At 41.6% G+C, this 24,894-nt stretch overlaps 2 protein-coding genes across 3 annotated transcripts; one reads left to right on the top strand and one right to left on the bottom strand.

Moving 5' to 3' along the window:
* The first annotated feature begins 323 nt into the window (after positions 1-323).
* On the top strand, positions 324-9,306 carry LOC135091069 (uncharacterized). 2 transcript variants are annotated; one of them, XM_063988426.1, is made up of 5 exons: positions 324-481; positions 7,152-7,264; positions 7,817-7,921; positions 8,106-8,275; positions 8,696-9,306. In XM_063988426.1, exons 2-5 carry the CDS (start codon positions 7,162-7,164, stop codon positions 8,780-8,782), a joined length of 465 nt encoding a protein of 154 aa, XP_063844496.1. In that variant the 5' UTR covers positions 324-481; positions 7,152-7,161; the 3' UTR covers positions 8,783-9,306. The 2 variants fall into 2 exon arrangements, with proteins under 2 accessions (XP_063844496.1, XP_063844497.1); XM_063988427.1 differs by lacking the exon at positions 324-481 and adding an exon at positions 6,193-6,337.
* Positions 8,786-24,780, bottom strand: LOC135091066 (erythroid differentiation-related factor 1-like). The gene is made up of 18 exons (XM_063988422.1): positions 24,687-24,780; positions 23,165-23,458; positions 22,760-22,890; positions 22,192-22,447; positions 21,764-21,916; positions 21,030-21,255; positions 20,400-20,627; positions 19,677-19,933; positions 19,157-19,404; positions 18,216-18,656; positions 17,573-17,817; positions 16,478-16,651; positions 15,561-15,790; positions 15,254-15,400; positions 13,820-13,974; positions 13,308-13,456; positions 12,562-12,925; positions 8,786-12,261 (listed from the first exon to the last, which is right to left on the bottom strand). The coding sequence occupies exons 2-18, from the start codon at positions 23,453-23,455 to the stop codon at positions 12,117-12,119; spliced, it is 3,840 nt and encodes a 1,279-aa protein (XP_063844492.1). The 5' UTR covers positions 23,456-23,458; positions 24,687-24,780; the 3' UTR covers positions 8,786-12,116.
* Between the last annotated feature and the right edge of the window lie 114 nt (positions 24,781-24,894).

Genomic DNA, 24,894 nt, shown 5'->3' with positions numbered 1-24,894 from the left:
CTAATGGGTGTGTGTGTGTGTGTGTGTGTGTGTGTGTGTAAATAACAAACACAAGCGACTAGGTTGGTGGTCTCTCTCTCTCTCTCTCTCTCTCTCTCTCTCTCTCTCTCAAACACGCACACAAAGGCGCAAATGACACTAGATCAAGAGAGAGAGAGAGAGAGAGAGAGATACCACCCATGACTGGCCTCCACCACACCACACCACCAAAAACACCAAACATCACAAACATCGCATGACCGTCTGCTTATAATACTTGATGGCGTGTCTCAAGGCGAGAGAGGGAGAGGGGAAGAGGAGGGTGAGACAGTGAGGGGAAGAGGGGAGAAGTATTAGGGGCGGGGACTTCTCACTAACCCAGCAGCAGTGAACAGCCGGGGGAGCAGTGAACCAGTTAGTTACCAGTGACTCCCGGGCGTTGGTGACGGGTGGATGGTGTATCGCTCCGAACCCCCATCACTTATCTGTTTCTCTTCCCACAGTGAGTATTGAGTGTCACCGTTTCGCTCACCTGTCATTACTCATCTAATAGTCATTTCCTAATAGCTCTCATTGGTTTAGCTCGTAAGGATAGTCGGGAATTACGGTATTGCTCTGTGTTTCTGGGTAAGTGGTGGTGGAAAAGTTCGATTTGTTTGGTGGATGACCGGATAGGGTGGAAGGACCGCGGAAGGAGGAAGTGTGAGGTGGTTAGGTTTGAGTCACATGCCTAGGCCGCAGGAAACCATTCATCAGGCTCGTTTAACAGCAGTGCGACGTGGCGGTGTGTGTGTGTGTGTATGTGTGTATTTCGCTTAGTTTACTGATTCTACAACACCGTTCTCCATACTTTCCTGGGTTAGGTTAGGGCAGTAATTTCCAACCAGGGTTCTACGGATAATCAGATAGATAAATGACGATAGATGCGTATATATGTATATTAGAGTAGTTATACAGTAAATAAGATACGAGTTATCAGGAATATGGAAAATATTCTCAGGGATTCCCCGAAGGTATACAGAGGTTGGGAATCAGCCTATCTCCCTCGCCCCGCTGCCGCCCCACCACGTGAAGGCCTCAAGCCACACAGGCTCAGTCGGCTCAGCCCGCCGTTTTCAGAAACGCTTTGCTCTCTCACCAGAAGAGGGAGGGAAAAAAAAAAAATAGCTTACTCCCTAACTAAGAGGAGAGAGACAAGAAGAAGAAAAAAAAAGTAAGCATACTACGTTATTAAGACCGGCATTCAGACTCGCATTGCTCTCAACACTATTTTCCAAGGCCACAAAGATGATTGATTAGCCTGGTTCTTAAGACTGTTTCTCCTTTTAGGAATGGAGAAATCTCGTTCATCTGTCACTAAAGAAAAAAAAAATCTTTAAAAACCCGCGTAGTTTTAACTAGAGCTTTTTGAAAGTAGAGGTGTGGCACAGAAGTGTTTCAGAATATGATCCTTAGGGCTTAGCCGACACTGAACCCTAAGATATTGAAAGAACATTATCAACACACACACACACACACACACACACACACACAGAGCGCCTTTACCGTCTGGGTGTAAAGTGTGTATCCCTCAAGGCCAGTGTGTCATTGAGGTTACAAGGAAGCGCCCTACTTGAGCTTATGAAAAATTAAGATCCTCTTCGGCAGCTAAGATGAGGGGTCGTGTGTGTGTGTGTGTGTGTGTGTCCTCCATTCATGAATAGCTCAAAGTGACAAATCTACTGGCAAACATATTAATATGTCAAATCAATGAAAAGAAACACTATACATCCATTAAACTTTCGGACAACTGCCCATGTATTTTTTTTTTTTCTTTTTTAACGGAGGGTGATGCGGGGAAAAAATAATGAAAGAACAGCATATCACTAACTCATCTACACATCCTTTCGTAATATTTAGACCCGCATTCTGAAGCGCTTTGCCCTCTCACCATGAGTATTTTCAGAGGCCACAAAGATAATTGGCTGGGTTCTCAAGTGTTTCTCCTGTTAACGATGTAGAAATCTTGTGAATATGTCATAGAACCGTAAAAACACGTTTAAAAACTCGTGTCATGTCAAAGTAGAGCCTTTTGAAAGTAGTGGAGGTGCGGCGTAAATGCTTCAAAGATACCTTAGTTTTATTTATTTATTTATTTATTTTCAAAGAAATACAGCAGCATATCGTAGCCTCACAGGAAAATCGATCAATGGAATGTTTATCTTGAAATATAGATGACCAAGGCGATATCATGTTCTGCACAGCAAGTTCTGCATTTTTTTTCGCAAGCCAGCACCTCCTACCTCAGACAACATTCAGCACTCTATCAGCACTATAGATAACCATGACGGCTCTCTCTCTCTCTCTCTCTCTCTCTCTCTCTCTCTCTCTCTCTCTCTCTCTCTCTCTCTCTCTCTCTCTCTCTCTCTCTCTCTCAATACTTTGTCAGAGTATGTGACAAGTGTGACCAAGTTATGAAATATCAGTTGGACTTGTCACACACTCAAACACGTGGAAGCTTAAGCAATCGTGTGGTGTGCCAGAGTGGGTTCTCTCTCTCTCTCTCTCTCTTAGATAAGAAAGTTTATCAGATCCATCAAGATAAGAAATTAGATGCACTCGTAAATTAATCGGCTGTTTTTATTTTTTTTATCTAAACCTTACTGTGTGGGGTTATATAAGTAGTACTAGTAAATGGCAGTAGTAGAAGTAGTAGTAGTAGTAGTAGTAGTAGTAGTAATGTATACTGTATAGGAATAGATTAAGAAAAAAAAATGAAATAAAGACAGCAACAGTAGTAGTAGTAGTAGTAGTAGTAGTAGTAGTAGTAGTAGTAGTAGTAGGGGCAGAGCAAACTCAGTATTGTTCAGTGCCACAAAAACTTAATTCCTCCATCTATCAACTCAGCACAACCTTTCAGACAGCTGTCCCCTCTTCTTCAATGACACTCAACATTCCTGCTCTTCTGCACTGAACATGCTCGGTCTTTCCTTTACTTATAATCTAAACTGGAAACTTCACATCTCATCTCTAGCTAAAACATCTTCTATGAAGGTATTCTGAGACATCTTTGCCAGTTTTTCTCACCAACTCTGTAAGGGGTGGGGGGGGGGGGCACTTTATCTGTCCATGTATGGAGTATAGTTCACATGTCTGTGGAGGGTTCTACTCATATCGCTCTTCTAGACAGAGTGAAATCAAAAGCTTTTTGTCTCATCAACTCTTCTCTGACTGTCTTCAGCTTCTTTCTCATCACCACAATGGATCTCTAGCTATTTTCTACCATTATTTTCATGCTAACTGCTCTTCTGATCTTGCTAACTGCATGCCTCCACTCATCCCGCAGGCTCGCTGCACAAGAAAGACTCTTCCTTCTTTCACCCCTTTTCTGTCCACCACTCCAATGTTAGAGTTAACCAGTATTCTCAGTCATTCATCCCTTTCTCTGGTAAACTCTAGAACTCCCTGCCTGCTTCTGTATTTCCAGCTTCCTATAACTTGAACTTCTTCAAGAGGGAGGTTTCAAGACACTTATCCTTCAGTTTTTGGCTATCGCTTTGGACGCTACTTGGGGACCTGCATCGGAGCGGGCCTTTTTTTATTGGAGTTTTGTTGCCCTTGGCTGGTGTCCCTCCTACATAAAAAGTTGAGTAGCGGCAGCAGTTTGTGCTACCATAAGCAGACAATATCAACTGCAAAACCTCCAGACTCGAATACGACAACGAAAATTTCACCAGTAATGTAAAATTGTATCAGCTATGATGGCGGGTCACGCGCTACCCTCTATCGCTGCAGTTTCCCCGCATGGAGTGCTGTAAGTGAGGGAAGGTTAGGACGGCTCGGTGCGTCTTCTAGCCGTGTTTACGCGCTAGGTGGAGGAGGGAATTGCGCTAGTGGAAGGGTCAGTGCGCTATGGCGTGTCTGGCTATCGCGCTAGGTGCCTTGTTCATTATTTTTACCCACAAGCTATCAATATCATTGTCATTAAGTAGTTAGTAATTTCTCTTGCCTGTCAAGGAGTAAAAGTAAAAAAATAAATAAAATAAAGATTGCAAACTAGCTTTTTATTTTTGCACATAATATATTGACAAACTGAGAGAAACTGTGAGTGTTGAAAATCATAAAGAAATAAATTTGTCAGAATTAAAAAAACAAAGATGTTGAAAATACTACATGCAAAGTTTTATTAAGCAGTAGCAAAACAGCCTAAGTTACATTTATCACAAAAAAAATCAACATCCTTTGCCTCAATGTCTTCCTGAGACTTCCCACTCAAATCCACCCCACTTACACATTCCGCATGCCACCAGTTGTCACACATTACACACTATTCTTACTTTTGCTCTTGTTTCACATTGACATTTCCCACAGAGTTAGTTCATATCTTCAACGAAATCATCCGAGTCATCGTCCAAGACTGCCTCATCCACATTGACTGAAGAGTCTGTCTCCTCTTCTTTCTGCTTTTGGGAAGCAGACAGAAGTACCCTGAACTGTTTTTCTTCCCTTTTCCTCTTCTCCTCTCGTTCTTTCCTTTCTTTTTCCTTCTGCTTTTTCTTCTCTTTGCTTCAGTTTCTTGTTCCTTTACCTTTTTCTATCCTCATTTCCTGTTTCTTTCCATTTTCTCCCTCTCCTCTTTTTTCTTTCTCTGTTTCTCTTCAATCATTTGCCAGTACTCAATACCAATTATTGAGAATGGTAATGCTGCAGTGGTCTTTTTCAATCCCTTTTTTCTTCTGGAATGAGGGCAGTGTGAGGTAATCGTCAATTATTTTGGAATTTTGGCATGTGGAAGGCAGGAACTGTGGGGCAGGCTGGGATGTGGAAGGCGGGAACTGTGGGGAAGGCTGGGATGTGGAAGGCAGGGACTGTGGGGCAGGCTTTGATGTGGAAGGCAGGAACTGTGGGACAGACTGGGATGTGGAAGGCAAGGACTGTGGGGCAGGCTGTAAGATTTTCTCTAACACCTTCCATTCTTCATAGAGTGGGTCCTCCATATCATACAGCTCCTTGTACCGCTTCATGAATTTCAGAGCTATTTCTTCCCCTAGCGAGAGGTTAAATTTTATCAGCTCAAAAATGTTGGAGAATGCTGAGGGAGTGGGAATTCCTTGTTCTGGCCTCAAGAATTTGCATTCAGCCACTTGTGATGCAGAAGGAAGAGTGGTTGAGGTTGTTGGGGTACAGGCAGGGAGAACTGTGGTGCCAGAAGATGGTGAGTTGGGAGAATTGACGGGATCAGCACTGGAGAAACTGCAGCTCGGCTTCAGCTTGTCAGAGTTGAGCACAATCTCAGGGTTGAAGGGATAGATCCCAGATTTTACAAATCCCTTGAAGGCAAGCTCTGTCCATGCTGTGGTGTCCCAAGCTTTCTTCAGTGTGCAGGCAAACGTGCGCATGGTGACACTCTCTCCACTCTGGTACTGAAACTTTCTGATGGCTTCACTCCATGCTAGTTTGCCTCAAAGAAAGCTAGATCCAGTGGCTGGATGAGGTGACTGGCGTGCGCCTTTAGGGAGTAGAGGATGATGCTATTCTTGTTACATAGGGTGCTGATAGCCAGAGAGTGATGGCTGGAATGGCTATCCACAAACAGCATCACTGATCGCTTTTTCTCCTAATTTAGGAATGAAGATGTCTTTCAAAAAAGTAAGAAACACTACCTCAGTAATCCACCCATTTGGAGTTTCTTGGAAAAAAGCCTTTTCAAACCTTTCCAACGCACTGAAATGAGGATCCCTGGTGTAGGGGAAGGTACTGCCCCATGGCAGAGGAGCAGGCCAACATTGTCACTGCTGCCGTGTGCCACTTGTGATGGAGTAGATGTGTTTCGCTCCTGCCATGCTGATGATTTTCTTTGTCTTTGGACAAATGTTAAAACCACTTTCATCAGCATTAAAGATTCGGTCAGGAGAGGTCAACAAAGTGGGATCGATGGTGTCCAGGTAATGTTTCATTTGCTGAAACCATTCACCTAGAGCATCCTTTGTCATGATTGCTCTCTCGTGACCAAGTGGTTGTCCCATTCTTTCCTGTATCTCTGGGTGCCTCCTGAAAAGGCTTACATCCAGTCCTTTCCAGGGCGGTTGTCTTTGAAGACAATCTTTGCTCCCCTAGCATCAAGGATGGTCTTCACCATGTCCTTGAGGTCATCTTTGGTCCGTCCAAAACCTCGTTGAGACACATCAATTAGCCAGTCTACCAGCTTCTTCTCCTCCTCCTTCAACAGAACTGTTTTGGAAGCAGCTTGCATAGGTCTTCTGCCCCTAACCTTGTCCCCAAGAGTGGCATAGGGGATCCCAAAAGCTTTGGAGGCACCATTCAGGGACATCTGTTTGGACCTTACCAGCTCCACAGCTCTCTCCACTTGCTCCTGCGGGTAGTGTTGGGTTGATGCCATTTCAGCAAAGACTGTTGAAAAGGCACAGAGCAAGAATGCAATTTGACATGCATGCTCAAATATAATACTTCCTCTTCCTTTTTTTACCAAAATTATTAGCCTTTCCTGTCATATTCTGGTTTTCAAGTCAAAACTGCTTGTGCATAACAACTCATTTATGCTTTTCACAATAACATTAAACATACTTAAAATGCAGATAGTCTAGAAAGAGAAGACAAAAATAAAGTAAGAACACTAGCCTAGTAATGCCCTACTCTGGTTGGTGTGCTACATGGTAAGGGCATTTATGGCGGGTTTATGCACTGCCCCATGCAATCCCTTACTTGTTGAGACTAGACATATTTATCCTCAACCATTTGACAGTCATGCATTATAACAATGAATTCATTGACAAGATATGTTAGTTTTGTATCAAAATTGGTGGCAGTGACTAACAATAACATTCATGTGTACTATCAAAACAGTTAGCGGAACTCAACTTACCTCAGTTATGGTGGAAGACACAATGTCTTGTTCTCTCTAGCACGCACAGAAAAGTGGAAGAGCACTGGTAGGAATATTTTAACTTCACCCTGTCATATGGGACTTAACGCGGGACTTAGCATACAGACCCAACTGGCGCACAGACCCTCCAGTACTCTAGTAGTAGTAGTAGTAGTAGCAGTAGTATAATACCAACAGTAGTATAGGAACAAATTAACAAAAAGTCAAAATTGGTAGACAAATGAGAGAACAAAAAAGAAAGGAAATACAGGTGTTCCTAATATGGTGTCTATATGTGTGTGTTTTGCAGGTGTGCCAGCATGAAGGGGCCATGTGCGGTGGCAGTGGTGGTGGTGGTGGCATTAATTAACCTGTCTGAGGGATTCCAACCACGACGTATCATGTTTGCCAGGTGCTCCTCAGGTGAGAGGCACACACACACACACACACACACACACACACACACACACACACACACACACACACACACACACACACCATTAAACATTACTTTTATTTTAACATGTATTATTTTTTGTTCCTCACTGTTATCATCTTCCTTATCTACCTTGTTATTTTATGGCCTTATCTAAGCTAACCTAAGATATATGACTACTTTTCCTACTATTATTCACATTCTCTGCTAACCTATACATTGCTACCATTACTATTATTGTCTTCCTTATCTAAACTACGTTAATATATATTGCTTTGAACTTCCAAAGCTAACATGAATTACTACTATTGCTACTATTATTCTCCTTCTCTGAGCTGACCTATCTTACTAATGTCATCCTCCTTATATGAGCTGAATGTATATACTATTATTCCTATTACTAGTCATATTCCTTACTGAAGCTCAACCAACTAAGAGAGCATAAGAGCATAAGGGAAGGTGCAAGAAGCCACCTAAACCAAATTAACCTACTATTACTACCCTCATCCTTCTTATCTGCCTTGCCTAATGTGTTTCAGAGGAGCAGGTGCCTCGGGCACTGTTCATGACCTGCGCCAACAGACATGGTGTGTGTGAGGTCAGGCTGGGTCAGTCACACAACCTACGGGCCATCTTCATTCCACGTAAGGTCATGCCATGGTATGGTAGCACACTCTCTCTCTCTCTCTCTCTTGAAGGGGAAATCTGTCAAATTTTCTATAATTTTCTAGTAGGAACAACAAACTAAACCAATACTTCAAGGTAGACCAAACCAAAAAAACTTCAGTAACTCCCCATAACACAGCTAACATCCTGGCCTTTCAACAGAACTCAACTCAAGCGATGTTGACTCCTACGTGAGGTGGAACGGGTGGATGGAGATTCCCCTGCCTGACCAACAGAGGGATGCGTGTGATGGGGAGCTGGCATGTCCAGTGGTGGCAGGGCAGATGACACAGTTCACTTACTCCCTTCAGATTCAGAACTTTTGGCCAAGGGTGAGTGGGGGATAGAAATAAAGAAGGAGAGCCTAGAGTTAAGGGGGACACTGGAATTAACAAGGAGGCTGGATTTAAGAGAAAGATTGGAATTAACAAGACTGGAATTAACAAAAGGGAGACTGGAGATAAGAGGCTATGGCTGGGAATGTAGAGGTGGCAGTAAAAGGAACTGGCCATCCTATTCCATGTGCCAAGGCCCAGGGAGGGTGACGCCATGACTGAGTACGGCGCACATTTATGCTTTACACAATGAAGGGATTAGCGATGAAATTCATTCATTTAGTTGAAACCTAACTTAGGCCTTGGATGAAAATGCTAATGTAATTTCAATGTTATTCAAAAGAAAATTTATTGCTAATGTTATTTCAATATTATCCCAAAGAAAATCTATTTACCCACTTGGTCTTCACCCAACAGAAGGAGTACCCAGTCATCTGGTCACTGACAGACAGAAAGACAGACGAACCCCTTTTGTGCTTCAAATTCAAGATCAACATCATATAGTATGACCACCATGAGATCAGCTGATTCACCTGTGCAGACTCACTTGTGAACTGTGGCCTTACCTTGGGTCATCTTTGGGTCATCCAGCCTGCGCCATGCCTCGCCTTGCAGTTGCTCACTCACCACCACCATAGAAGGCCTCACAGCTGCACCATTTCAAGGGTTCAGATTTCACAAACAGTCTCCTGGGTGATAAACAGGGAAACTTCAACCTGTTCTTGTCTTGTCACGTGTTGGGGCATATTGACCTTCCAGCCCAAGCTCCTAAAACCTGTGGGGATAGGCACCTATTTTAACATGGAATGGAATTATTGATAAGCCTGGTAAACTCCAAAAATCTGTTTGAATTAGGAAAATTAATTAAACAGGTAGATGTTGAGGTTTCTTGATGGTAATATTATAACAATAAAACCTGGTATTTTTATATACATAGCTCTAAGTAACTCAAAATTTTATCTAAACCTTAGAAATTCAATGGAAAAATTAAATCACAAAATATACTTGAATAAAAATATGCAAATGAATGATGTTTCTTTGATGGTGTAAGACTGAATTCTGATAATGTGCATATAGTTGTAAGAAACTGCTTTTTTACTTACTTTTTTACTTTGTCTTTGCAAAACATTTACACCAATAAAACTTCATCCATTAAGTTCAACTCATGATTTCAAACAGTAGTGCATGAAAAAAATAAAAGTATTTGAATAGTGCCACAATGACTTACTTAAATTATACTATAAGTTTTCCAGTTACAGCAGCTGCATATGAAGTTCTCCTTGGTCACTCCTTAGAGGCACCAAGAAGCTAATCTGCAGGCAGGATAAATCTGTAGCCCTGAGAGACACTTGCTGGGCTGGGGATCAAGCCTCCTGACCAGAACATAAGAGCAGCACCTCAGGCATTGGGACCACAAGGACCATCAGGTATCAAGGTAATTGTGGGGTCCCTGTCCTCCCAGTCACTACATGTACACATGTCTCCAGACAAGAGATCACACCTCTGCTCACTCTCAATACAGCAACACATGCATCAAATGAAGAAGAGTTATACATTACAACAGGTAATGCCATGTTTGGAAGACTGAAAAAAAGGTTAAGTCAATCAAAACCTTTTTGTAATCTACAAAACATGTATTTTTTGGTTACTATGCATATCATCACATCTTATTAATCAACAAAGTTAACATCATCAAGGTGAATAATACCTTCAGCACACTCCACTAGAGTACATATTAGTCCTATAACCAATCAATGTGATTGTATTTGTAAGCAAAGTTCAGACCAGAGAGAAATCTGTCTCAGAAAATAAGACTGTTTCCTGAATGGATCCAACACACACAGGCCATAGGTGTGGGTCATGCTTCCCAGTCTCCACAGAGGCAGGGGGAGGCACAGCATCTTTTGCAGCAAACCACCAAGTGACACAAGACCTTCCCTAATGAGAAAACATACTACTCTCTGCTCACTATTCCCGCATGTTCTGATTTTGAGCCTCCTTCAGAAAGACATGCAAGTCCTGAGGTCTTCCCCCAACACCTGAAACTGTACCTGCACACACACACACACACACACACACACACACACACACACACACACACATCCCAGCTTTCCCTCCATCCCCACAAAACTGCATCCACATTCTCATCACACATTTCATATATTACAAATTCTTAATCTATAAAAATGAACTTAAAGTATGACACATCTTATAATTCAGCAGATTCATAAACGCTGATGATGAATTGCATAACGAATGTGGTCACTAGTCAGTCACAGCAGGGCAAATTCAGCTTCCTTGGATGGACTTGATGTAGATGCACAATGGTCACCTTCATCTGCTCACTGTACACTACTTCACTCTCTGTCCTGGCCTGCTCAAATGCTACAAGTCAATTTCTAAAGCCTGTCTGTTGTTTTGCTAAAAATGCCTTTTTTATGGGTAAAATACTTGAGTCTAGGCTGAACATACTTGAGGATATAGCTCAGAGTAGTCACACTTAATGCTGCCTCTGGACTAGTTACCAATGCAATTTATTTGCATGATAGTTCTCTTATGCTGGTCACTGTTCTCTCAATAAGACACTGGAGTTTGATAGTGTGCTATTAAAGTTTAGACTGACAGACCAGTGAGAGAAATTAAGCATTCAGGATGAGACCGGATTCCAACCAAGAGGGAAAGAAAACTTTACCAAAACTCAGCATAGTAGATGAAGAAATCTCAATGTGCGCAGCCAACATGTATAATCTTAAAATATCTAGCCAAATAAATGGAGCTTAATAAAGAATATCTCGTGGATGGCATTTTGAAAAGATTCATGAAAAATATCACATCTCAATTATGAACAACCATCTACAAAAGACATCCCTGTAAAGCTAGTGGTGGTGATACTGAAAAAAAATAAACACAGCCAGACAAAAATGGATTCTTGTTGAAGGCATGAACATGAAAATTAAAGAATTGACATCCCTATAAATGTAGTAAAAAAAAAAAAAATGTACACAGCCATAATTATGAAAGAATTTTTTTTTATGAAAGGATAGATATATACAATGGAGATGAGAAGGTTACTAAAGATCTTGATGCATGCGACAAAAACAATGCGCATTCTTGATGAAACAGAAGAGAGAAAAGTTGTAATTGTTATGAAACTGAAAAGAGAAAATCATGAGGAAAAGAGAAAAATAAATCTTCCTCATGGTTTAAGAGAAAAGAGAAGACAAGGACTCAATATAATGACAATACACACACACAAAAAGAAAAAAATAAAATAAAATAAAATAATAACAAAAAAGTTAAAAATAATAATAATAATAATAATAATAATAATAATAATAATAATAATAATAATAATAATAATAATAACAATAATCAATACAAATAAATAAAGGAAATAGATAAATAAAAAAATATTAAAAACCACTGGTGACGCACAAAAATATCTTCATACTGACAAGATGAAAAACAAAGAGGGAAGAAACAAAGACTTTCTAATACCCCCATGACACAAAAATAAAGGACTTCATTACCTTAACACTAACAACATGAAGAACAAAGGTAAGAATCTACCACTCATAGGTAAATGATTTTGATATATTACTTAGGTAACACAAAAATAAATACCTCACTAGTTATGTGGAAAAATAGAAAATAATTGTTTGGTGGCGACAAGAGGAGGACCTACTACCCCACTACACCAGGTCAAAGAATTATCCTGGTGGTGGCAAGATGACGACCCAGCACTCCTCACTATACCAGGTGAAAGAATTATCCTGGTGGTGACAAGATGAGGACCCAGCACTCCTCACTGCACCAGGACAAAGGTTCATGATCAGCATTATCTGTGTGTGGTGATCTGTTTGAGAAGAGGCAGCAGGGCCGAGGTGGCAGTCAACAGGTGGGTGATGCGAGGCAATGACTGCTGGTTGAGGCTCAGACTGTACATCTGCTTCAGTAGGCTCAGGTCTGATCCAAGAGGGTTCCTGTAAAGCATATGGTACAATTGAATAAGCAAAGTTAATAGAGGTGAACACAGACAAGCCACAAACAATTGAGGCCACATAGCAAGGAAGAATGACAAAACTAATAAATGCAGATGCTCAATATACAATAAACTCTCTCTTATGTTTCCTGTGTCCTTAAAAATATCAAAACTTCCTTCTCTAAAACTCTACTATTCCCCTTCTCTTATCTTAAAAAAAAAAAAAGAAAACATTAATTTACATCAATCTTTCATTTGCATCACCCACACACATGATGCACACCACCAAGAGCCAGCTTACCCCTTCTTGGACGACCTCCCTGTAGAGTGTATCTTTATAAGTGCCATCAGGGAACTCTGCAGCTTCTTCTCAAACACAACCAAGAGCTCCTGAATTTTGTCCAGGTTCTCTTCCTCCTCTGTCCGTGGAGAGCTGCTTTCCCTACTGCTACTTCCCCTGTGGCTGCTGGTGTCCTCTGTGCTGGTATTCTCCCCCTGCCTGGTCTGGGTGGCATCAGTAGGAACCTGAGTGGTCTCGCTGCAGGGTCTTGGGTTGCTTCTGGCTTGGATGAGGGACTGACTGGTCTTCAGAGCTGGAATGCAGTCCACCAACAACTGGATGACTGACAGGTGCAGCTTCATCATCAGCTGCTGATTGTGAACTCCTGCAAACAGAGACTTTGATGTGTGGTCTGCACCTTACTTTTTTTTTTCTAGCCATACTGTCCTTATACTTTCTCCTTGCCTCTTCTGGGTTTACCATTTTTTTCCTTATGCTCTCTGTTTTTCCATTCTGGGTCAATTCATCTTGCTACTGATAAGAGTCACAGGTGACTTCATTACATTCTGCATGTTACTTCCTCCTTGCCAATGTTTAAATTTGGGCTCATGATGACATACATAAAAAAATTTACCAATTTGCTAGTCTTTCATCTGTGTGGAAGGGAATATCATGCTTGGCTACATCAATATGAGTGACTGGTTTTTTGCATCACTTAGTCTGCAGGAGTCCCAATAAACAGCTGTGAAATGAAGGATGCTGCATACCTTGCAAGTGGTCCTCTATCAGCACTGCCTGGTCCAGCTGCACCTTCAGGATATCTATGGGATTGTCCAGCAGCAGAAACAGAGCAGCTGCCTTCTTGTAGTTCAATTCTGCCAGATGTCTTATATTCTTCATGTCCCCTTGACCTTGTCTGTCACAGGAAAGGTATTTTATCAAGAAATCAAAATGTAACACATTTTGGCTGAAGTACTTTACTTTCCTCCTTTAGATATGGAAGAGGACAATATGCACACTGGTTTCATTCTACAATCCTGAATTCTATAGATTCATATATATCTAGTTTACTAATTTCTCTCCTGCTCTCTTCAATTACCACAACCTCACACTGCTATAGTATATACTGACCAGCCTCAAGCACAAGTTTCAGGTAAGCAAGGACAGTTGATCAGTTATCATTGAAGACTACATCAGTCACCACTACCTCACACTGCTATGGTAAATTATATGCTGGCCAGCTTTGAGCAGAGCAAGAATAGTAATTAGTTAGCATTACCTCACACTGTTGTGGTATATGCTGGCCAGCCTCATGTACACCACTGCTGCCCTGTACTGGTAGAGAGGCTGGCGAGCACCTGGAGTTTTCACATCACAGTACTTGAGAGCCTTAGTGAAGAGCTCCACCACCTCTCGGGCAATATCCTTTCCTCCCTGCAATGTTTATGTGATCACCAAGATGCCGGGAAGCTCAATTGTGGCGGTGAACATGCATGAGTATGAGTGTGAGTGTGTGTGCATATGAATGTCTTATCCCAGCTATCACACTTCATGGGAGATGTGTCTGGTATGGAAAGATTATACAGAATTTTTCTCAGGTACATGTGGGAAGAGGAAGAATCACGTGGGTCACACGGGATAATGAAAATAGTGGTAACAGAAAATGTGTGCAAGAGGAGAATACATATAGTTCAACTGAAAGGATCTGAAGAGAAGATACTATACAACACTCATCAGATATGCTTAGGTGAGTAGTAGAAAGATTATCTAGATTAGACTGGATACTGAAAAATGTTGATGGTTACAGTAAATATGTGCAAAAGAGAAAAATACACTTCATTATTGGATCTGAAGAGAGAGTGAGTAGAGGATGAGTACAGCAGGCATCACAGAGATCAAATAAGATAATGAAGATGAGGATAACAATATATGTGCAAAAGAGAACAATAACCACAAAATACAATGGATGTGAGAGTCACAGCTTAACCCCTTGACTGCTACAGCTTCTTCTCAGCTTGGTATTATAGTCTTGTATGAATCTTGATGAGGATTTTGAAAGACTACACTCACAGCAAAAGTTGTCATCAAATATCTGGTGAAACTTATTAAAACTCATAGCTTAATTTTTGATGAGTAAAATTGCCTAGAGTTGCTGAAAACAAAATTATATGTATTATTGACTACCATGACTATTTAAAGGGGTGTAAGGCATTGTACACTATCTTCCAGAGTTTTGCACTTGCTTTCTTCTTAAGATATAGCGATAAACTTGAGGATTGTGAAACTTGAAGTACTGAAGACACTGAAATAGCATTTATTCCTTCTGACCCTTGTAGAAGCTGACTTTTTCACCCATTTTACTCCCTTATCTTAAAATGCAGTGTGTGTGTGTGTGTGTGTGTGTGTGTGTGTGTGTGTGTGTGTGTGTGTGTGTGTGTGTGTGTGTGTGTGTGTGTGTGTGTGTGTGTGTGTGTGTGTGTGTGTGTGTGTGTGTGTGTGTGTATGCTGACTTAGGCAGGGTTTCCTGTATGTATACGTGTGATGCCAACGGCAGGTAAATGGGACCAATACTTGTCTAAGCAGTATGAAACCTGGAGTGATCATGCACAAGACTGGGGATAGTAAGAATTCAGGACTAAAGGTGAAACTCAAAGATTGCAAAACTCAAATAGCACAAAACTTGTAGGATAGTGTAGGTGGCACACCTACTCACCTGTGGCTTAAGGGGTGGGTGATCCTGCAGTAGGGATGCCATGGTGTAAAGGGTGGTGCCATATTCCCACACCACCAACTCCCAGATCTCCTCATTCTTCTTCCTGGATTTGAGCACTTCCAATGCCTTCTGGTACTCCTTCAGTGCCTTGTGGGGGAGAGAAATCAGGACTTGTTTATGTACTACAGGGGTCCTCAAAAGGCTATGTCAAGAAATACTGCCACTCCCCAAGGTTACATCAAGGAATACTTATTCATAGCAGAACCTCCAGTTAACTACCACTCCCCACACCTACACAAAGTAATACCTGTTCGTAGTAAAGCCGCTCAGGGTTGACAAACTGGCGCGGCTCATCCTTGGGGACGGAGTGGAAGGCACACAGTCGCATAAGGCGCCCAGTGTTAGAGAGGAGCAGTGCCACATTAGCTACATCCTTCACCTTTTCAAAGCTCTGCAATCCGCGACACAACACCTCAGCACTCTTCTTCCACAGCTCCTCAGCTCCCTTGAATCCAATCTTCTCCTCCTCACACAGCTCTGGCAGAATGAGATACTGAGTGAATGAATATATGGACAATACCAAAGAGATGAATAGCAGATACAACACCAGGAGGAAGAGAGAAGGACACTTTATCTGATTTCTTTCTCATAGAGCTCTGACAGAATGAGATATTGAGTGAATAAATACATGGATAGCATACACAAATATACAATAGCAGATACAACAGCAGAAGGAAGATAAAAAATGACTGGATTAGATTTCTTCCTAATACAGCCCTGGTAGAATAAGATATTGATTCAATAAATACATGGACAACACCACAAAGATGAATTACATATACTGATGATGTTCAGTAGCAGAAGATAAAATGGGACTTAATCTATGACTGGATGAATATAAAGACAAAATCACAAAGATGCTATACTAATACAACAGCCGAAGTAAGATAAAAGGGCATTTAATCTAACTTCCTTCTCTACAGCTGTCAGGATAATAGTAACAATAGTAGCATAAAGAGGAAAAAAGAGAGGAGCAAATAGGATGAAAAAAAAATAAATAAATAAAGATAGCATACATAACACCACACCAGCACAAAGAAAACTCATTTCACCCCTGGTTTGCCCTGCCACACCTGACTGCCCCACACAATGATAATAAAATAAAATAAATAACTCAATAAATCAGTAACACAAAAACATCACAACAGTACAACTAAGACTCACTTCCAGCCTGGTTCATGTACATCACACCGAGTTCATTGCAGACGTTCCCCAGCCGTCGAGCAAGGAGCATCTCAGCCTCAGGGTCAGCCACCAGCAGCGCCTCATCAAAGCAAGTCAGGCTGAGGGTCAAGGCTTCCTCCACATCACACGGCACCTTGATGGTTCGGATGCATTCTGTGCCGCAAGGATAATGCTTGTTTGCTAAGTTTTCTATGAGGTGACTAGTATTTTGATGGTATGATTCTATTGTTTTTTTGCTTCTGATTTTTTTCTTTTATTTTTTTTGTGTTAGAGGGGCTCAGGCCAAGTACTACAAAAGCCAATAAAAAAAGGGCCATTGAATAGTTGCTTTCCTGCTTCCTTATTCTATATTTATTATCTCCAGGTAAGAGGCTCTAGCCAATGCAACAAAAATGGGGAAAAAAAAGTTTAGTCACATAATGAGAGAATTAACACCAAAGCTAAGTAATGTGGCTGAAAAGATGACTAAGTATTTCATGTTCTGAGGACAATACTGAATAACTGATACGTGAAAACTGGGTGTCCATTGAATACTGGATCTATGATAGACCAATACTGTCACTGCTCTGTGTCATACTGATAATAATATATCCAGTAGTGTTCAATAGAACGATAACAATACTACTACTACTACTACTAATAATAATAATAATCTCCAGAAAGGTTGCCAGACAAATGCATGGGGGTTGTGGGGGTTCCTACGGCTATACCTCACCTCCGCCACTCCTCACCACTAAGTACACCAGTAAACATAAATAAAACATAGCAGTGCCTAACAGAGATAAATTTTTTGGTGTTGGAATGATTACACACAGCATAAAAGTATGGCATTATTGCAGCCTATGTGGATATCATCTGTTAACCTTTGTGTGCTGTATAGTAGTAGTCATCTATGGTATAGTTGATGGGTTTTCAATCAAGGGACCCAATCTAGGTCTTGCACTCATAAACACCCTCACCCTCACTTGAGCTGCCAATACCTAATCCGGGTCTTGCACTCCTAAACACTCCCTCAACTAGAGATGGCAATATGTGACTCAGGTCTTGCACTACTAAACCTTCTCTCACCCTCACCTTGAGCTGGCAATATATGATCCAGAAGTGTCAGGATTTTCTCATGCACAGAGGACACAGTGTTGTACTCATCAATGTGCGTGGCAACCTCATTCCACGCCTTGGACACCATGTAGAAGATGTCTCCAGCTAGTGTCAGGGCTGAGCAAGGCAGAGGGACATCCCCCACCTGCAGGCCAAGTCTGCACACCATGCCGTGCCAAGCATGTGTGGAAAACCTGGAGTACCTCAAGGCCAGCCCATACCTGAACAAGTGAAACAGATATAAATGACCTGCCATAATAGGACATAATGCAATTTCTTCTCTACAGCACAGACCATGGAAAGTACAATAATTAAGCTGAGAGAAGAGATAATTGTTTTAACCTTTCTTTAGGGACTGACACCTCAATGGGCCTTTTATTTTGTCCAAGCCCTACCACACTCAGGAAATATACAGATACACATGTGAACACACCACTACAGACAGGTACATATCTAACTAAACAAACAAACAAACAAACCTCTTGGCATTAAAACTTTCTGGCCATCACTAGATACACAAGAAACACTTTTCCCAGTTTAACTCAAGAAATAGTTACACAGATACACACATGAACACACCACCACACACCACTACACACAGGTACAAACACAAACAAACCTCTTGGCATTAAAACTGTTCCTGGCCATCACCAGATACACAAGAGATGCCTTCCTCAGCAGCAGGACATGTAGCTTGTCCCACCAGCTGGAAACACAGTACTGCTGGCTCAGCACAGACACCGTCAACTCCCTCCTCTGCGGTGACTCGCTGGACACCACCAGAGCCTTGCCCTTGTCCTCAGTGCTGTCACTGTGAGCATTGAGAGGTGAATAAGGCATTGGTATGGGGTGGAAGGGACGCGCCATCTTGGGTTCCTCCTGGCTCTGGCTTGTGCTCCGGGACTGATTGACGGAGGAGGACGGGGACTCGCTGCCCTGCTTGCCTTTGCCATGCTCCTTCTCCCTGCTCTGGGACGTGTGCAGGCATTCCAGGGCCTCACATACATGGCTCAGTGCTGTGTAGCACCGTTCCTCCAGGGTGCCAAGAAGTGGTGGAGCTCTGAAAATAGACATGTTGAAGTATGAAAGACTTTATTACAACTTTTGACATTTCTTTTAGAATTGGCACCTTAGCAGGCTTGTATTTGCTGCTCATGGCCAGTGCCCCTCTGAAAAAAAAAAAAAAAAAAGATGCAAGTATTACAGTAATCAACACACACATGTCAGTTCTACTTGTAAATTTTCAGCTTTTGGATTCCCTGTAGCAAATAAATCAACTATTATTATCATTATCATCATCATTATGTATGTATATGTATGTAGCCAGTCCTACAAGTATGCCTAAGCTCATGGGATGTAGTAAGGTGGTCTATGAGACTATCCCTTTCCACCAGGGACCAACGGGGCTAAGAGTGTGAATGATGTGTGCATGAGTGTGTGGTGCTATGTCTGGGCCTCCCCAAATGGAATTGCCAGCCTGGTATATAGATAGAAAGATTATTATTACTATTACACACAAACACCCTGGTTGGTCCATCAAAGGGTTCAACACAGTCTTACTTGTAGTAGGTGGACTGTGTTTTGCTGATGTATGGCTTGCACAAAGAGGACAACTTGATGGAGGAGCTTGGGTTGGAGGGAGTAACCGACTGAGACTCTTGTTCCTCACAGAAGTCTTCGTCATCACTGCCATGAACTGAGGACCATTCACTGTCCTCGTCACTGCAGTCAGACAACACTGGGGAGTCAGGATCAATGTCTTGGGGCACGTAGAGATCAGACAGCATGTAGTGAGCTGACGAAACAATCTGTAAAACAGAAGGTCACTCTTCATCTACAGGAAAATCTTTTATACAGTGATACAGTGTGTTATTACCTCAGACCCCTTCATACACTTTCTTACCATTACGAGAGAACAATAAAATGAAAGGAATACATAATATAAATGAATAAAAATTCTTCTCCAACATTACCTTAGAACATCAAAAAATACAAATTGGCAAAGAGAAAGGAAAAACATAATTGAAACAAAACTTCCTCTTCCAACAACCTAACCTAATAGAACCTCTTCCAAGATTACCTTGGGAAACTTGTCTTTATCCAGAAGTGTGAGAGAATTCTTCAGTAATGCTCGGATGGATGCAATCTTCTTGTTGGCGTCCTCAGAGGCTCGCATGTTCTTGGCCACTCGGTAGAAGAGCATTGCCACAGGGACAGTGAAAGGGTTCCCCGGGTCCTGTGCTGGGATCTCCTCCTCCTCCCTGGTGTCAACACACATGTGGTCCTCCAGACACAGTGAGGTCAGGTCATACAGCTTTACTATATCATCATCCTTCCCTGTAGGTTTGAAAAATTGAAGTTACTCAAGAGGATGGAAGATGAGGTTTATGATGAAATAAAAGTAAGAATTAGGCAGTGATTTCAGAGAGATGAAGAAAATTAAATTAATGATGGAAAAGCAAATATCAGACAGTAACAAAGGGAAACAAAGAGAACAAGGACACAAAGAATAGAACACGAAGACAAGGAAGACCAGTAAAGCAGAAAGAAAAAAGAAAAGAAAAGAGAAACAGGAAATTGCCAATCAAAATTTATATCACTTCACTAATATATAAAATTCTGTTACTCACAGTGAAAGATGTACCAGAAGAGTGAAAGACAATATGACACAAGACCTCACTCATCCCTGAAGAGCCAGTAGTAATATAAAACACAGAACAAAAAGAAGAAAAACACTGAACCATTCCATTCCCTTACTCACACTGACAGACACACCAGAAGGCCTCACTAAGACTTCACTCACCCTTGAAGAGCCAATAGGTGTGTCCCTCCTTGGTGGCCTTGCTGTTGAGGAAAGCCAGGATGTTTTGTGCCACATCACGCACCAGGGTTGGGGAAAATTGGTTCTCACACATGTGTGGCAGATCCTCCGTCTTGATCAGCTCATACTTCTGCACAATGCCATCCAGGTGATAGCACATAATGACCTCTGGCACATTGCACATCAAGTTGTCCAGCCAGTAGTCAATGCCTGGGACATGGTTTGGAAGTGTTAGGGAAATGCAGTGGTTGGTAAAAACGCTTTAATAACAGTTTGCAAATATTAGTGGAATGCAATGCTTGATACAAATGCCTTAAAAACAATTTGTAAATACTGAAATGCAGTGTTTGATAAAATGCTTCAGAAATAGTTTGGGAATGTTAATGAAATGCAGTACTTGATAAAATTTCTTAAAAATTATTTACAGAAATAGTCTGGAAATGTTAATGAAATGCAGTACTTGATAAAATTTCTTAAAAATTATTTACAGATGTTACTGGAATGCAGTGCTCAGTACAAATGCCTGGAAAATGGCCTGGAAATGTTACACACGAAAATGCCTCCAGTTAAGACCTGAACACCTAATCAAAAAGCCCAATCCTCGCAACCCACCAGTAAGGATGCTGATGGGCTTGCTCATGTCCCTCAGGCGCAGGGACACACAGGGGTGGGTTCCTCCTCCAAAAATGGGCAGATCAGTCCCTATGAGCATGTGCAGATCCTCAAAATCCCAGACCACAGTGCGCGTGAAGGCCTGACTGGAGGCTTGGGGCAGCTGCTCTTCCATGGTTGGCTCGGGCATCACCTCCCCCGTGCTACTGCTGCTTATCAGAGACGGCTGCAATGGTTTGAGTGTGATAGAGGTGGGTATTGGTGTCGTGATATGCAATAGTGCCAAAAAAGGAAACTTAAAAAAAAGTCTAGCCTAAGAAAATCAAATTATGTACCAAGTTAAGAACATAAAAAAATGTAAGCCAAGCTGCTAGAAGCCATCAGGCCTACATGTGGCAGTCCCTTTATGCCTTCCTTTACCTAGCTGACATCTATGAAGCATTCCAGGTGAGACTAAGCATCTATACACACACACATCCATATTCACAATTACAACTACAGGTGTTTCTTAGCTATCTTCACCTCTTGTAACAACAATAACAATACCTAACTCTCAAACAATAATGCCAACATATTCTTCATGGTATTTCTTCACATTTTAGCATCTACTAATGACAATGTAATGATAGATAGTACTGACTCTACAGATGAACAATAATGCTAACACACTCCTCTTGGATGCCCAGCACAGATAACATCACTCAGTTTTATCTTCAAAGCAACTGGGATATTACCCTTCGGACTGACACGGGGCTCTCAGTGACGGGTCGAGGGGGTGGGCTTGGTGGACAAGCTTCCTCATTCACACTGTGGTAGAGGAACTTGGACAGCAAACTCCGGCTCTGCACGACATCGCGGCTCTTGTTTGGACGAACAAGCACCGCCTCCTGGGTTGTGGGGAAAGTGCTTGGTTATATGAGTGATTCATGAGCTGTGGTGTAACCATTGATGCTAATTTAATTATTGCATGTGGATCCAACAAGTCCTGCCAACTGAGTCACGAGAAAGATGCTCTGTTATATGTGTGATAAATAAGCTGCGATGTATGTGCATGAGATAATATAATTGCTACATGCAGATCTTACAAGTCCTGCCTCCTGAGTTATTGGAGAAAATGTCTTACCCTCTTCATGACTTCTATTACAGTAACCCACAGACTTACTGTGCGTGCAAGAGACTGGAGGACGTTTTCAAAGAAGAACTTGCGAAGCCACTGCCACTCCTTCTCAGACTGGCGGAGGAGGTACTTGTAGATGTCAAAGTCGTCAATGAGCAGCGTCTTTCCCACACGATGAATCATCATGCTGACGTGCGCCTTGGAATTAAAGGGAATCTTGAGCAGCTTCTTGATGTTCTCAGCGTCTGAGACAACATCCACATCCCCAATGCAATCTGGGAACTGGTGCGCCATTACAAAGCTGTGGAGGGAGGCTTGTATGTAACAATCACACAGGTATACTATTTACTTTTTACTGACCTTTGGCAATGCAATAATGGATCTAACACATCACCCACATCACAATCTGGGAGCTAGTGTGCCATTACAAAGCTGTGCAGGAAGATTTGTATGTAACATCATACAAGCAAATTATTTACTTTATTCTAACACTGATTAATAGCACTGCAAAAATAGACACAATATGCACATCCCCAATACAAACCAGGAACTCTCACAAGGACTATTTTTATAGCACACAGATAACAGGCCAGATTCTCATACAAAACTATACCTGGAGAAGTCTGAGTGTCTGTGTGTGGGGTTGGCCAGCCTGATCGACGAGTGATCCCTCAGCCAATTGGACGGTGGCATTTTGAGGTCAGTATTTGACTGTAGCTCATGGAAATGGACAGGGAACTCAACCTGAAGCCAGTAACCAGGTCAATATGTCTTACAGAATAAAATATATCCAGAATAATCATATAAAAATAGATACATACATACACAAATCATGGCTCTCTCCAAAAAAAGAGGAGTAGCCATGACATGGCACACAACTTCCATACTCACACTCATTCGCACCACTCTCAACTCTTAGCCCTCACTTCATGAAGATCAGCCATACAGCTTGGACAGTTTGGTCCAGAACAAGGCTTCTTTATAGCAAGTACCCTCCCCCTACCACACAATAACTTGCCTCAGAGCTCTTGACAACAGCTGAGGAGTGAATGTGTATATCCTGACTGTCCCCCAAGTGTCCCTCAAACAACAGGTCCTCTGCGTGAGCCTCCTCTCTGTCCCTGTCACTCAGATAGTCCCTTTGTGCAGCAGCAACAGAGGACTTCCTGATGGGGCTGAGGACTCGTGGTGAGGGACATGCCAGGGACTTGGAAGGGGAGATGACCAAGGAACTCATCATGCTGGGACTCAGAGTGATGCTGCCCTCCTCCCTCATGCTGCCTTCAAGCTCCTCATCATTCTCATCCATTGTCTGTAACATGAATTAAGGTCTTAATGATAGTTTTCCTGTTGTTCTATAAGATTCTGATGGTTGAAAGATGCAACAGTGACTGATGAGGGGGAAGATCTTCATCAAGATAAGAGATCAAGGAAAGAAATGGTCTTACCTGCCTGGCTTTATACTTATCTGCAAACCTAACCTTACCTATCTTCATGTATAAGAGCTTGCTTATTGCTGTTCTGTCCTTCACTGTGTTGATCATGAATAAAAAAACATCCTATTTTTTTATCAGAAATAAATAATAATTGGTGGATAATACTGAAATAACATTAACATTCTTACCCAAGGACTAGATTACATTAGGTTTAGCTTGATTCAGTTGATTAATTTCCTTGCTGATTCCTTCATTGTGTAGATCCCAGTTTAGAAAAGCATCACATTTTTGCCCAGAAATACACAGATTTATATTACATAATTTAATTTGCCTCATTTCATTGCTGTCCCTCTCATTGTGTAGATCACGAGTCAAAAGAGTTTCATATTTGGATATCTAATATTGAAATAACATTAACACTTTCATCCGAGGGCTGAGTTTGCTTGATTTTTTATTAATTCAGTTAATTAGTTTAAATGATAATCCCTTCATTGTGCAGATCAAGATTTAAAAAAGCATCAAATTTTTTGCCCAGAAATAAATTGTTAGTCTCACAATTAGAAGGCAAGAGTTATTTCCAGAAAATAATCATATCTTTTACCCAGAAATATATAGTCAGTAGGTTTTATTGCTGTCTCAACCAATACATTCTACATAACATAACTATAGCCCTTCAAAGGGTCTACATCTCACTGTTTGGAGCATTTCTACCCTCATTTTACCCTGTCGGAAATCAATATTAAGTTTATCTTATGGGATGGGGGAGGCGGTCCAGGAGAGGGCGAAGCCCCCCCCACCCCCGGTTAGAAGTTACAAAATGTTAGGTTAGGCTAGTTTACCTTATAGGGGAGTCCAGTAGGTTAGGGGGGAAGGGGGTGTATTGGTTAAAACTGCAAATTTACCTGTCAGTGTTAAAATCGGTAGATAAGGTTACTTAAAAAATCCCGAATTTGCTTTCCTTTTCCTACCAAGGTTCCTGTCAATCTTACCTAAATATAAATGTTATAATGTCTGTATTTAGATCCCTTGTACACTTTTTAATATCCAACACTGTGAGAACCCATGTTTCGTTAGTGTTATAAGTTAAAAATTTTCGTTAATTACCTGAACACTAGGATGTCGAGAGAATTTCTAGAAGAGCGAGGCGAAGGTTTGTTTACTTTGTGTTGTTGATCAGGGTATGGCCTTTGCAACGGTACGGTCCAAGGCAGTCGGTACTCCTACCTCCATGGGTACTCCCTTCCCTTCTGTTTGCTTCTTTCTCTTTTCTTATTAACTGAAATATATTTTTCTTTTTTTCTTTAAGTTCTTT

This window comes from Scylla paramamosain, chromosome 36, assembly GCF_035594125.1.
Source record: "Scylla paramamosain isolate STU-SP2022 chromosome 36, ASM3559412v1, whole genome shotgun sequence".
NCBI lineage: Eukaryota > Metazoa > Arthropoda > Malacostraca > Decapoda > Portunidae > Scylla > Scylla paramamosain.
The sequence above is the reverse complement of the archived record's forward strand: the minus strand, read 5'-3'. Positions and strand labels throughout refer to the sequence as shown.